This window comes from Manacus candei, unplaced genomic scaffold, assembly GCF_025592945.1.
Source record: "Manacus candei isolate 608988 ecotype Guabito, Panama unplaced genomic scaffold, ASM2559294v1 h1tg000002l, whole genome shotgun sequence".
Taxonomy (NCBI): Eukaryota; Metazoa; Chordata; class Aves; order Passeriformes; family Pipridae; genus Manacus; species Manacus candei.
Genome location: NW_026138050.1, coordinates 4,074,879 through 4,090,000, shown reverse-complemented (window position 1 = coordinate 4,090,000; position 15,122 = coordinate 4,074,879). Strand labels below are relative to the sequence as shown.

At 40.0% G+C, this 15,122-nt stretch overlaps 1 protein-coding gene across 5 annotated transcripts in view; it reads left to right on the top strand.

The window, feature by feature from the left end:
- Positions 1–15,122, top strand: part of SDK1 (sidekick cell adhesion molecule 1) — a 394,324-nt gene that overhangs the window by 274,954 nt on the left and 104,248 nt on the right. For all 5 annotated transcript variants that reach the window (XM_051782514.1, XM_051782501.1, XM_051782510.1 and 2 more), the window contains 3 exons: positions 405–545; positions 4,058–4,239; positions 12,399–12,514. In XM_051782514.1, the coding sequence (XP_051638474.1) occupies positions 405–545; positions 4,058–4,239; positions 12,399–12,514 (439 nt within the window). The remainder of the gene's footprint in view (positions 1–404; positions 546–4,057; positions 4,240–12,398; positions 12,515–15,122) is intronic.

Below are 15,122 nucleotides of genomic sequence, written 5' to 3'. Positions count from 1 at the left end.
GAACAGCTGAACTCTAAATGGCTTTTTCAAAATGTAGGAGTTTGATATGAAAAATATTGAAAGAGCTGAAAGAAACAATTTGGAAGAAGTCACAGACACTGGACCTGAGCTCTTACTCATTCAGGCTTGTAATCTTTTTAAAGAGTTGTAGCAGCCTGGGTGATTCAGAGAGAATAGGGTTACCTCAGCTGTCTGTCTTGTTGCTTGCTTAACTGATTTCCCATTATGTTGATTTGTTGTAACTATTTCATGCATGTCTTCAGCAGTTTGATCAGTGTTATATTTCTTGCTAGTCATCAGGCTGTGATAAAAGAAACTAGTTCACTTGGGCTGGATACAGGAAGTAGAAGTATTATTTCTAATTTATTTCAACACTCATGTCCATCACATTCTTTTGTACTCAGGTTGATGTTACCAGAGGAGCCCCCCAGTGCCCCACCAAAAAACATAGTGGCCAGTGGACGAACCAATCAGTCTATTATGGTGCAGTGGCAGCCTCCTCCTGAGAGTGAGCATAATGGAGTTCTTCATGGGTACATCCTAAGGTAAGTGCTTTCCTAACCTGGAAAGTCCAGACATTGGTCCGAGTGTGCACGAGGGAATTCAAACGGTGCGACTTAAGAGTGTAATAAAAACTGTCTCTAAAAATTTGTCTCATTAAATGCATTAGTTATTATTTGCAAATGCTGTGGCAGCCTTGGTTTGTTAAATATGAGAGAGGGGTCACAAGGGTGAAGGCACTTTAAATTCTGGCCTGTCTGTACTAGAGAGTCAGTGAGCTGGGAGCTCCCTTAGCTGCTCCAAATGCACTGCCTGAGTGGACCAGCTCCCTGTGGAGACTCACAACATCCAGATAGCTTTTTTCCATATTCAAAGGGAATTGAAGCACCGAGTACTAGAAGTGTTCATGTGGGAAGCTGGTACAGTGCAGCCTATGCAGATGTATATTTGCTTATTAGAATCTCAGCTTCCTGCTCGAAAGGTTAATTAAATTTATCAAAGACACAACAGGGCTCCTGCCCTACAGAGGAGCAACAAAAGAATCAATAAACTTCAGTTTTGTGCCAAACAAAATGGAGAGAGGGAATGACAGGTCAGATGCTTCATGGCAGACCTTGATTTGGTTTTGAAAATCAGCCAGTTGAGTAAGATTCTTTCAGCCCCATTGCTGTTTATTAATGTGAAACACATTCAGGTAGGTAACTGGGAATCCTGAATACATCCAGTCTTTCTGCTTGCACAGGACTCGTTGTGTTGGAAAGGGTGTTGCTACACTGTGACTCTTTGCAGAGCATTTCCCTTCTGTAATTTTTTGGGACTCAGTATTCACTCCTACCCAATTCAACTACAGTTTACTGCTCATTTGGCATCCTACATATCCTGTAGTGGCAGCAGCCAGCTAGGACCACACCTCTAGTGAGGGAGGCATTATCTAAATTAGAGTTTTTGTGGGAAACTCCCAGCCACTGACATATTTCCAAGTGATGGTTGCAGCCTCCTGTGGGCAGGCTGCTGACATTTTTAATACAGTGTCCTCCAGAACTGTAAAAGATAACTAAATGCTCCAGTTTAAATGCCAACATCCTGTTCATGCTGTGCTCCTACTTTTGCTGGCATGGATGGAAAGGCTTTTGTTATGTTAAGAGCATTGGTGAGCTCCCAAAATTGTGCTGGAAAGTTCCTTCTCTCTGCAGGCAGAGTTGAAGTCTGTTAATCTCCCTGTCACCTGCACAGACCCATTAACACTGGTGAGCCACTTGTACAAGTGCCTGTTTGTGCAAGTTTTTAGAGCTGGACTCAGTTTGGAAGCTGTGCCAGCCATCACTGACAGGTGGGGAAAGGTGTTTTAGGTTCTCCCTATGGATAGAACCTTGTCCTGAACCTTGGGTACCCATTTGCAGAGGGTACAGATGTTCTTTGCTTCAAACTGGTCTCTTCACCAGTAGGATCACTTCCTTAGATATTCCCAGTGAGTCTTTCCCAGTCTCAGCATTAAGTCCTTCAAAAAGCAATCCCACAGCCTCCTACTTCTGGCAATCTGTGCTGTTTTCTCCATAGAGCATTTTCAGTAATGTTTAACTTTAGTATTTTCTCCATCATCTATCAGCGTAATTGATCCCTGTCCTTGCCATAACATCTCTTTCCATTTTAATAGTGATCATATTCATTATGCTCAAATTGTGAACATTTTTGATGTCTGCATGCTTTGTCTTTACTACAGAGCAGAGAAACCATTTATTCAACAGGAATTTAAGATTATCACATAAAAGCACAACTGTCCCAGGTAATAAACCAGGCAGTCCTTCCAAGTCGAATTGTGTGGTCACAGTGATATGCACCGAAGGAAAGCCTTTGTGCACTGGTTTCTGTAGGATTAGGCTGTAGCAGAATGAAAAGCACCAGGCATCCCAGAGACCCAAAGCTCAAGACATGCGAGATACTAAATTGATGGAACACCTGATCTTTAAAAGTGAAGGTGCACTGCACAAGTCATATGGAGTGTACATCAAACTCCATGGTGAGAAAAATCGTGAAGACATGACATTTCTGAACTGGCCTCCTTCCTCTGCCCTTTTTCTCACCGCCACTATTGCATTTAGAGGTCTGCCATGCTAACAGCATAACAGATTAAATCACAGGAGCACTCCACGCCTTGTCTGCTAGGTATGAGACAAAACATTGCTGCACTAAGAACTGACCTTGCCAGGGAGCGTAAACCCTGCACACGAGGCAAGAGAGAGAGAAAGGGGGATATTGCACAGAGCAGAGGAAGATCAAGACGTTCAGTAAACTCAGCTGAGGGCTGATATTTATTTCCATTTATATTTCATAAATGGAATAACAGCAGTGTAGCATTACAGATATTAAATGTGCTAAAATATGGTCAGGCAAGGAGCTCCTCAGAAGAAAATAGAGGTGTTGTCAGTGACTGAGAACTGATCTCTCTATAGGAAGACTTTGGAACAGAAATCTGTGCCGAAATACATGAAGTTGTCTAGTCATAAACTGCACCAATTTAACCTAGATGAATTTAAAGTCTGACTGTAAGACATCACTGAAATTGTTCTGTGTCAATAGATTGCAGTGAAGCAAAGGGTGACTAAGAGTGCATCAAAGTTGTGTGGTGAATAAAAATACAAATGTTTCCATATTTGTCTCTTTCATGGAATAGTAATGTCTTGTGTCCCTTATTTGGCCTCTGGTTTTCTGATTTTTTCGTGAATTAGCATATTGTAAGCATCCACTGTACCACTTTCTGAAAGGAAGGAAAACAAACAGTATTATTCACATTCACAGATTTGCAAGGTTTGTTTGTTTTCTGTAATTTAGTTCTTCTCTGTGGTTTCTTGGCCTGAAGAGACACATCAAAGGGGCTTTGTTTTCTGGAATACAGTTTGTACATGGGAAAATATATTCAGTGTTTCAGCTTCTCATGTCTGAGCAGAAAGTTTGTCAGGATATTTACCATGTATCTGTATTTGGCACAGCCCTTCTTCTGGGACTCCAGTGCTTACCCAACCCCTCAGTCTCAACTGTATTCCATCCTTATTTTAAGCATTCTGTGAGGTAAATCCTGGTGGAAGCCAGAGATGCCAATGCCTGTGATTCCAGAAGGTCAGAGCCCTCTGAGCTTTTCCTTTTCAGATTTCAGAGGAGAAGAAAAAAAACATTTCTCAAGCTGATTTACAGCAGCACTCTGATAAAAATCACATCTGGGCTATTTTTTGTACTAAATCATAGCTTTTACCAGACAAGCCACATTTAAAAAGCTGTAATTTTTCTGCAACCATAAAACAGGATAAAATACCCATTTTGTTTAGCCCTGAGCCTGTAATCTAAGCGAGATCAGATTATAAATACTATAGCAGTCAAACATGATATGGTCTTATCAGGAGCTACTCTGTTCTTTCTGATTATTTTTCATTATTCTTTGTATAATTCTGCTGTAAAACTTTGCATATTGCCTCTTCACAAAGGGAGCTGTTTTGCCAGTCAGGGTATTTGCTTTAATTGATACCATCTAATTAACTAGCTAATTTTTCTCCCCATATGGTAGGTATCGCCTGGCCGGCCTCCCTGGAGAATACCAGTATAAGAACATCACCAGTGCAGAAATCAACTACTGCTTAGTGAAAGACCTGATCATTTGGACCCAGTATGAAATCCAGGTGGCATCTTACAATGGAGCTGGGCTGGGAGCCTTCAGCAGACCCGTGACAGAGTACACTTTACAGGGAGGTGAGCAAATGAGACCAATATCTCCATTCTATTTCCAGTTTATGGCAGAGTTTCCTTAGGAGATGTGCTGTCTGGTTGTCCCACCTAACAGCTTGTGAAATGGATGGTCATTTCAGTCATATTTGATGGACAGCTTGGAGTAGGAAACACCTGCACATTTCAAATGCTTGAGCAGAGACAAGTCTCTGCTTCTGTCTCTGTTGTAGGAAAAGTTCTGAGTGAATTCAAAAATTATCTATTTTTGTTGACCCTCATAATGACATGTTGCCACACTTGCAGGTCAGAGTCAGCTGCAGCATAAGTAATAAATAGAAATGCTGACGAGAGTGGGGTCCTGGGGAATGGATTTATAGGACCTGTGACAGGCAGGGGCTGAGGTTACTCTGCCAGGAGAGTTAGAGAAAATATGGCAGGGAATTGGTTTTATCATGGCCAAGATATGCAATATGCTGCATATGCAATATGGGAGACAGAGGCAGAGTAAACCAGCTGTGTTAGTTCTGATAATCACAGAATACCTTGTTTTAGAAATATGGAATAAGTTGTAAGGAAAGTGCAGGGAGGGAAATACAGCCTGTGGAGACAGTGTTCGGAAGCATTTCAGGAATGCTGCAGACATTTGCAAAGAGGAAGATAAAATGATCTGTAAAGCCCTGATTTTTATGCTACAGCTCCCCCACACCTTTCTAAGTGCTTTAAGAAGAGTATAAATTACATCAACAAAAGGATATGTAATTACTTTTTACAACCAGTGTAAGGCATGTTTACACCTCTAGATTGGTATAAAAATCTGTAGGGTAATTAAGTACCAGGCCCTTAAAGCTTTCATATATTCCCATAATTGCAGGGTTGTACTGGATGCTGAGCACTGGACAGTACATGGGCTCTACTTCATTGGACGTGAAACAATTACACTGTTTTAAAAAATTGCAGATTTATAGTACATCAGTTAATTTTCAATCTGTGAAGAATATGTACTTGTTTGCTAATTGTTGCTAGGAGTACTTTATAACATGATTAGATACAGTTTGAGGTGTGGGAAGATCTTTAAGAAAAGATTATTCATATGCAACACTAATTAACTACAACAATTAAAGGAAGGACTATCTATATTTTTTCTTAGGGCATGTGAAGTCTCATAGTTTAGAGGAGCCTCGACACACTCAACCTCATTCTAGAAGTATTTATAGCAGACCTTGAAATGTTTTTCTTAAAGTCTTCTCCTTGCAGCCAGGATTAATGTTTTCTATCCCACTAAAGACCCGATCTCTGCAGAGAATTGGTTTGCACACAGAATTTGAATCTCTTTTGTGAATATGCTTGTAATTCATTACTTTGTTTATTTGCCCATTTTAAGCTATCATAGCACCTTAACCTTCCATCCATTAAGGCTCAGGTTTGGACTTCACACTCTTTTTTCTTAAACCCTGTAATTGACTCTAATTTCCCTGGATATTATGTGCTGTTATTATCATCCTTTATTGATTGGCTGTCTGTTGTCATTTATAAGGATATAAATCCTCTGTTATAAATTAGCTGTAGTCAGTCCTGCATTCATATTAATCAGGAAGGGTGTTTAGACTGCAGGCCAACCTGCAGTGGCCTGTTTGTCTTTATGTAGTTCCTGAATGCTCAGTGCTGGGTAGAAGAAAAACTGGGTATTTCTCATTTATTTTATATCAATATTTTCTAATAACTGTAAATAACTGCTTCATGGATGCTGCCATCTCCTAATGAATGCTTTGCTGGGTTTCTGTGCAAATCACCAAGGGCATACTGCCTGTTCTGTAAAGAGTTTGAAGCCTTTCTGCATTCAGAACTGGAAAGGGAGACTGGTTGGTATCAGTATCATTTGAAACTGGATTAATATCAAGTCTCCATATGTCATATGCTGCTGTCTGAAACTCTGCTCCTTTATGGGAGTTGGGAAAAGACAGGAAAAGCCAGTGACTCTTTCTTGCTCGAGAATGTCCTTCCTAAACCGAACCAGCAGGAGTAAGAAAAAGCCACGTGTAAAACTGCCTTGTAAATCATATTCTGATTTTAATATGAGCAGAGATAAATGTCAAAGACACACACTCCCATCCATCCCCCTCTCCTACTACCAGCACCACTGCCTCTGTTCTGACATGCATTAAATGATGTGAGCTCTGCTGGCAAGAACCTGTCTGTCTGCAGATGAAAAATACCTGCACCACCTCACACTAATCAAGCGTGCTCTGCACTCAGACCCTGGGAGGAAATGAACCCCGGGAGCAGATCAACCCATTGGCAGGAGCACATCAGCATATTGGCATCTTTGTCATAGGGGATATTGACTGGCCATATAAGCTGTGGATTTATACCAGGAGCTAGTCTATTAATCCCTTATTAGTCCTCTGGCATTGCTTTAGCCACTGAAAACTAATCAGCTACTCAAAGCTCATCAAAAATCACCAACTGGTAGAATGCAGCCAAACTCACGAGATGCTGAGGGATCTAAACTTGTAGGCAACTGATGCATAATGTCAGATAAAATGTCAGAGAGACTTAGTGGCAAAGCACTGAACATCCAAGCACTGGGGTCAGGCAGGTTGACTGTCTCTAAAATCTTGAAAGTCCTTTCAGAGTGATATTCAGCCTAATCCTTTGATGCTGTGTATATATAGGTCTTCCTTCATCAGAGTTTCTCCAGCTGTTCTTTGCTTTGATGTTACTTTTCACAGGGATTTTTGCCAGCCTTCTGCATAGGGCAATTTTACTTATTTAAACAGTGTCCTGCAGGACTTTCCATTGCCAGGTGAAAAATTGAAGTTTCCGAATACCTTCTCATGGAAGAATAGCTTTGTGAGAGGTATAAACATCTTTCTGTGGTGACTGCATTGTTTCTGCTCTGTGCTATTGGACAGGTTTACCTTTTTCTTCAGGTTGATTTGATAAAACAGCAGCTTCTGTCCTTTACTTTGGGTCTGTCCCTTTTATCTCTCTAGTGTGAGTATTTCTGAACTTCCTTCTCTTTGAAAAACTCCCACTGCACCTTAGGTTTAGGCAGGGCATGCTTTACAAGGAGAGACATCACTTCCATCAGCCTCTTTGCATTGACATTAACCCACTTCTATTTCTTCTTTAAGTGCTTGTCTTTCTTCTGATGCATATCCCAAAAGCCAGTCTTATTTCCTGAAGTTCACAGATCTCAACATGTAGTTCAATGTTGGTTTATTTTCCCTTCTGTTCTGTGCATCAACACCTCTCCAGGCCAAGCAACTCTGAGCAAAAGGCCCTTCCTGAATAAAAGAGTGGGTGAGACACCAAACTAGTGAGTCTTGATAGTGTGGAGAGAGGGATAAAAGCAAGACAAGTCTGTTCAGCCAGGCCCAAAGTGATGTCTTGCTCAGGCAATAGGAGATGAATCAGAGAAATTTATATGACTGAGGTAGAAGAGCCAGAGAAAAACCAGTTAACTGAAAGCTTCCTGCTTTATGGAGGAAATAATCTTGAAAAAGGACTCTCTGAATGCAGAGTGTCCTCTGCAACCATTCATTTTTATCTCAGTAAAAAGATACTTCCATTAATTTTTCCTGGGGCTTTCTTGGCAAAAACATCTTAAAGATCCTCATTCACTTCCTTTGGGGAACCTCCCAATAGCCTTGGAGTGTCCATAGCTGTTTTGGACCCAGCTTCTCCTGTGCAAAAGCAGGCTGGAGTTGTAGTGGCTCGATTTTTATCACTGTTAAGTGTCCTTTGCCATCTACTGCTTTTATTTTATTTTTAAGGTATTTTATAAGGTGATGAAGTTAGCAGTTGTCTCAGTCAGGCCCCTGGCCCCCAGCTCTTAACAAAGAAATAAAATCTTGTCCATGTGAGAGACATGCAGGAGAGGAAGGAGGCATTTCCCAGCTGCAAGAAGCAAAACTCATCTGTTAGTGCCAAATCTCACACTACTGAATTTCAGAATTAAAATTTTCAAATGTGTGGAATTACAAAGACCAGTTTTCCTGTGCACCCACAGAGCACAGTCCAGAATGTCAGCTGGGAGCAGAGGGAATAAACTTCACAGGAGGAATTACTTGCCTCCACATCCCCACCAAGATGTGCAACTCAGCACCTTGAGCTGGTGCATTAAGGGAACAGCCAAATCCTCACAAAGAGGAAAACCTGCAGTTCCCCCAGCCTGCCTTACTGAGACAGGGAAGCTGTCACCTCAAAGGTCAGGAGCTCCAGAGGAGCAGGAGACTTTTCTCCAGGCCTCTGTTGGAGATCTATATTTAGGGCCAGGAGTCCGGCTGTCAGAAACTCTGCGGGATTTACATGCTATTTGCACATAGCTGGAGACAGAATAATTACATGTACACATGCTTAACCTTAATGCCTTCTCTCCTCTCAATTATCCTGTCAGCGAAACCCTTTTAATGGTTTTTATCTCCAGTGCTTCCATGACCTTTTCTGCTTGGAATGCTGCACATTAACCCGCAGTCCCAGGGGCTGAGCTCTCCATAGATTTCCAACCACGTGAACTTTATCGGGGGGAAAGTAACGGTTGGGTTTTTTCTGACCAGTTTGACCTGAAATTCCGAGATGACTCCCAGATGGGTCTCTGCTGTGAGATGGTTTTGGAATACTTGCAAGCATGATGAAGTACAGGTTTAAAAACTGGGAATGTTAATGCTTTGGGATTACTCTTGAAACACCTGTTTGACATTGGCAGCTTCTGTACAGCTTCACAACAAACTTGTAGGAAGAGGATAGATATCCACCACTAAATTAGAAAATCCTTTATGTGGACAGTCACAGCTCCAGTAAGTTACTATCCGTGATCTTGGAAAAGTATTTGAGATTTGAAGTGACCAGAAGGTCAATTCTGATTTAGCTTCTGTCAAACTTTTTTTTCTTTTTTTAAATGCAAAACTGTTCAGATACCCAAGGAAGTCTTTAATATCAGGACATAAAAGGAGAATTTTATACTGGCACTTTGAAGTAAATTTGAGATTATAATGCCAATATTTTACTGATTAAAAATATAAAAATGTGTTACATTATGTCTGCTGCAGCATAATAAAGCCTATGCATGTCAGATGGACCATGTTCTTTCCATCCTTTAAATGCATTAATTGAGATGCAGATGTTGAATTTTCAATGAAGATGTCCAAAGGGGAATTGTGATATAAATCATGATTTCCAGTATTCTGAAGGCTTTATGTTTTCTGTTCATAATTTTTATCATTTTTCATATTGCAGCAGGTACTATTTTTGCTATGTTTGTATATTCTTGTTTCAGGAAATTACCTCCTAATGACTAAAAAATATTTCCCTTTTTAAAAGAAATAAATAATGCATTTGGTTATCCACATTTCTAAAACTGTAGTAAACCTATCCTCAAGTGCTTGCCTGAGCTTTTTTGAGGGCTGTAAGGACCACAAATGAAAACTTGAAGCTTGTTAATGCAAATTTTTCTTCTCTTAAAAAATTTGCAGTATTTTGGATTGTACCTAAAAGACTCATCATGCTCTTATAAATAAAATCCATGTGATATTGAAATCACTGGAAATTTGCTATTCATTGTACAATATTTATGGGATCCTCCCCTAAAGGAAATTATCACTCTCCACATCTCCCTGACAGGAGGGTGTAGCCAGTTGGGGGTCAGGCTCTTCTCCCTATTAACAAACAACAGGACAAGAGGAAACGACCTCAAGTTGTGCCAGGGGAGGTTTAAGTTGGATATTGGGAACAATTTCTCTGCCAGAAGGGTTGTCCAGCCCTGGCACAGCTGCCCAGGGCAGTGGTGGACTCACCACCCCAGGAGGGATTTAAAAGCCATGTGGATGTGGCACTTGGGGACAGGCTTTAGCTGCAGCCTTGGCAGCGCTGGGGGAACGGTTGGACTCGATGCTCTCAGAGATCTTTTCCAACCTGAACGATTCTCTGATTCCACATAGATGGAGTTGTAATGTAGCAGTTCGACAGAAGGAAGAGGAATGAGTGGAGAGGTTTGATGCTCAGCTGATTTAGCCTTCCTGACAGGAGGAGATGAATCTATCAGTGATATCCTGGTGACTTTCTGATAACAAACCAACACGAAGGCTTGTAATACAATTTTATCCTGCACAGTAATGAATCTCTGGCAGTTACAATGTCTGAATATGCTAATATGCAGGAAAGTAAGAATTTTGATTTAAAAAATTTTATGCATGTTAACCATTAATTATATGAAGCATTGCACACAGAAGCAAATTCAAATATATCTTGTGGCTCTCATAATAAACAGTTTCATCAAAGAACATGAATTAAAAAAAAAAATGCATTTAGTAGGGGACTGTAGCCAAAGCAACTCATTATGGCTGTAGAGTGACTTTAATATTTATGACTGTATCTCAGGATGATTTGGTGAATCTCTTAACTACAAAAACTTTATGATGTCTACAGGTCATTCAGATAATAGTATAACCTTCCAGAAGCACACAAGGAATTATGACACATGGCAGGAAGTAGGGCCTGGATTTTAATGAAAATTTAGAGTACTATCAGATAAACTCTGGTTTCAGAACTCGATAATTATGGATAGTTCATAAATTGTGACATCAAGTTTTAAATTAGGGCAAGAAAGTTGTGACTAATATGCAGTTACTGAGGTTAAAAAAATGTGCAGAGCTAAATTGTTGAGCCATGGTTTAGTCTTCAGGGAGTTTTAGTGACAGAGGGCATGAAAGTGGATGTTCTTGTCATTTCAAACCTACATCTTTGAGGATTTCTCCATTTTTGTGTGTTGATATTTCTAGACTGTGGATGTCTCTGATAACTGTGCACTGTCCTAGCTCTGTTAGTTCCAGTCTTACTGTAGTGTGTACCCCAGTTAAGAATAATGCCCCTTTATGTCTCTTCCAAACAAAAATAGCTTTTGGTGGGAAAAGGGGCAGTTTTGCATTTTTGAGCTTATTTTCTTCATTTCTTCTCCACGCAAAGACTCATCTTCCAAAGGTGGTTTGAAGCTTTAAAAGTTTGGGACCTGTTTTTGAAAAGTATGGAGCAAAACACCATTTCTCAGTGGGAATTGTGGATATTCTTTAGAAGCACAGATCATTGGGCTTTGGTAGAAATTCTCCCTTGGAAGCAGAAGGAACAAAGCCTTCCAGGCTTCAAAACCACTTGTGGATAGTTCCTCTTTCATAGAATACAAATGCCCATGCTTGTCAATAGTAATATATTTGAAGCATTATTAAACTTCTTCTATAGGATTTAAAGTGTCTTAGTCCATTTTACTTACTCAAGTAGCAGTTTTCTTCTTAAACTTACTATAAGCTTGATAATTTCAGAAAAATAGACCTGTCTATTAATATTCTTTCCACTGAGAACTATAGAAATGACATCTTAAAGCAGCAAGTTGAAGAAATTGCCTGGAAGGAGACATTATATTAAATGGCAAAATATTTAAGTGCTATTTTTGGTTGTTTGAAGACAGGATGCCTTTATGTTCCATGCTTTCTTTTGTATTGAGAAAACATCTGTCTAATTAAATCTTTGGCATAAAATGTTTATGCAACTTTTAGTAGATTAGAGGATGTATTGGCTCAGGATATATATAATCAATTCAATATACATGAATGCATATCATATCAAGATAAAATGAGAACATCTCCCAATTCCCAAGAAGAATCTTTATTGCATGTGATATGACTGGTCCTAATTCTTTAAGCAGCAGTAAATAATAAACAGATGCTGTTGCCAGATTATAATTCACAATTAGAACCTTAACTGTGGGAACTCCATGTTTTGTTGTCTGATCTGGGGAACTGAGTGGTATTAAAAGACTCAAGAAGTTTCTTTCAGAAACTGTTCATTGTCTGTGCAGTTATGGATAACTGAAAGAGCTGTGCTCACCTGTCCTTACCCAGCTTCTGTATCAAGTCTTTCTGAGAAGCTCATCTGCAGAATAATAAGCTGCAGAAACCATTTCTTCTCCTCCCCTGGAAAGAATCTCCAGTGCAGAATGAGGAATTAGTGCAATTACCCTGCTCTCCAACACACTGCTGCTTCCCAAGAAGTGCATCCTTCTCTCAAGGTTGTTATTACTCTGTGACTCACAAGTGACAGTCAGTGGTTTCTGGGTTCATTTTTCTCTTTTTCCTCCCCCTTCCTCCTCCACTGTGTTTTATTCCATGTCCCTCTCTGCTGACTGTGAGCAGTGCCCACGGCTCCACCACAGAACGTGCAAGTCGAAGCCGTGAACTCCACAACCATCCAGTTCCTCTGGAACCCTCCACCCCAGCAGTTCATCAATGGCATTAACCAAGGATACAAGGTAAATAGAAACAAGGTTTCTGTAACTTCAGTGTTTGCCTTAACAGTCCTGGTATAAAAAGAAGTTGAATCTGATAACCTCTGAATCTCCAAAGTGACCGTGTAATTTCAGGAGTGTCTTACATGGGTAAAACAAAGGGAGAAGTGAGCAGTTGTTGCTCCTAGCAGGGCTTGGAGCCACCTGGTCTAGTGGAAGATGTCCCTGTAGGACCTTTCAGGGGGTTGGAACTGGGTAATCTTTAAAATCCCTTCCAACCCAAACCTTTCTGTGATTCTAACATTTGCAATTTAGCTAAGTTCTGAAAAGGGAACGTGTCATAGGCTAGAAGTCCTAATACTTTTGTCATCTTCCTGGGAAGTTTCCAAAAACAAAAAGCAGTTCAATGTCAGTTTGGAAACTCACCACATGTCATTGTGCCACTGAAAACCAGCCTGAGATTTCTATTTACACTAACGCAGAATTCCCATTCGTTTCACTAGGAACCAAGACATCACACTAAATATTTGTCTTAACTTTCCCAGTGTGATGATTCGGGAGGTATAAGAGTGTAAAGTTTATTAAGCATGCCCTGATGACATGGAGTTACCATGGTAAGTCCCTGCTGATGGGACAACTGGTAATATCTGTTACAGAGTGGGGAGTGTTTAACGGAGCCCTCACTGGTCCTCTGGCCAGTGGAGTGTGGGCTAAAGAGGCAGTTGGAGTGGTTTATTCCTGCCCCTCAGGAAAATTTGCTTGACAGAAACTCCATCAATGGTTTGGCAGTCAGGGCATAATAAATGAAGGGTTTAAAAGTGATCATGGAAAGAACGAAGAGAAATCTGGTAGGAAGGGGAGAAAGGTTTGGTTTATGAGCAGGGAGGAGGAAGGTTGATTTAGGTGTTGGGTGAAGGAATGTGGAGTGGGCTGAGAAGAATTTGTAGTAAGAAAACAGGTTGTGAATTAAGAGAATGATCATGGATTTGAGATGTTTCAGAAGACTTGATCCTTCTCCAAGAATGTCTCAAAGTGATGGAGAAACTGAGACAAACAGAGGTATGCGTGGGTGTTCCAGTATTTTTGCCCACATCTATGTATTTTTCATAAAGACCAGCAGTGGTTTCAGAATCCCACTGCTGAAGACCTAAATACCTGTAGAGGTGTATGTCTGCTGTTCCCAGAGATAGAATCAGCTCTCAAGGCTCAGTGACTGACAGGGCTGCAGGACAATATCCTAAAAGCTCAATACAGAAGTAGTACTTGGCTTCTGTTCAGACTCTGGAGAATAAAAGCACTTTTGGGGCTCAGTGGACTTCAGTGCAATACAATTTTCTGCTGCAATTCCAAGCACAGTGAGCCCAGATTTGCAGAAGTCTTATTTCAGATTTTTATTCTCTGTTGTATTCAGAGTTTCAGTCTTAAGATCCTTTGTCTCATTCCATAGCTACCTCTAATTTATGTTTTCATTTCTTGAGCAATGGTATAAAATAACTGAAATCATAAATTGTATCTGTCAGCGAACAGTGAAAACCTTTGAAATTATCAAAATTTCTATTTCTTTGGATTTTTTTGATTGCACTAGATTGCTACAGTTTTACCATTCCTGTTTCTCACAGGGATTGTGAATTGCAGTACAAAGATCATGTGAGAACATTTCTGTCACTTACTTTTATAGCCTAGCTTTGTGTATGATTTATAAATTGCTAGTAGTCAAAGTTAGGCCTTTGTGTTTTTTAAGGATTAAACCTTTTTTAAGGTTTTTCCTTAAACTGACAGAATTGTTCACCTGTGTTTTCTGCATGTTTCCTGAAGAACGTGCAATGAAATGCACTCAAAAAAGAAGTCAGTCCTCCAAAGTTATAAATGCCAGTTGTAATCCACAGAGGTGATTTAGAAAAGAAAATAAAACTTAGTATCCTCTTCAAGCACTCTCCATTTTTATCTTTTCTTTGAAATTTATTTGCATTTCAATAAGCTGTAAAGTACACCTTCTCAAATATGAAATATTTCTAACAAAATTACTCCTTATAGTCCACTAACTGTGCTTTTTGATTTTCAGAGACTAGACACTGGCTAAATGTGTCAAATATGGCTCATTAATTTCAGGTATCTATTCATGTTTATGAGCCTGAAATCAATACAAGTAGCAGGATTTACACGGATACTGAGTCAGGCCTAGAATTTTAACACGTTCTATAAGCTACAGGGTAAGGATTTTTTGGACAAAATAAAAATTTCACAAGCTTTCAAGCTTTAGACCCCCTAAGCCTTTAAGGCAATTCCAAAAATTGTTTCAAAATTTCAAAGGCATTTGCCAGAAATGAATTTTTTAAGCCCTCATTTAGGTACCAACACATAAGGTATTGCACTCTCAAAGATATTGATCTCCCAGAACATCAGCTGAGATGAATGAGACCTGGAGGAACTGAGCTCATCTGACAAGCACCCTATTTTAAATGCATGAAAATATGTCTTCAGGAGTCTAACTTTTGGGACTTGGGTGTTGGAAATTGTAGTAATCATCTTTACAACCATTTTCTATTCTTTCTGTAGCTCCAGAACCGCTCGAATCATTCACAGTGGGGATGTCCTCAGTCCACTGATGGTTTTAGTGCTCTCAGCCTGTTAG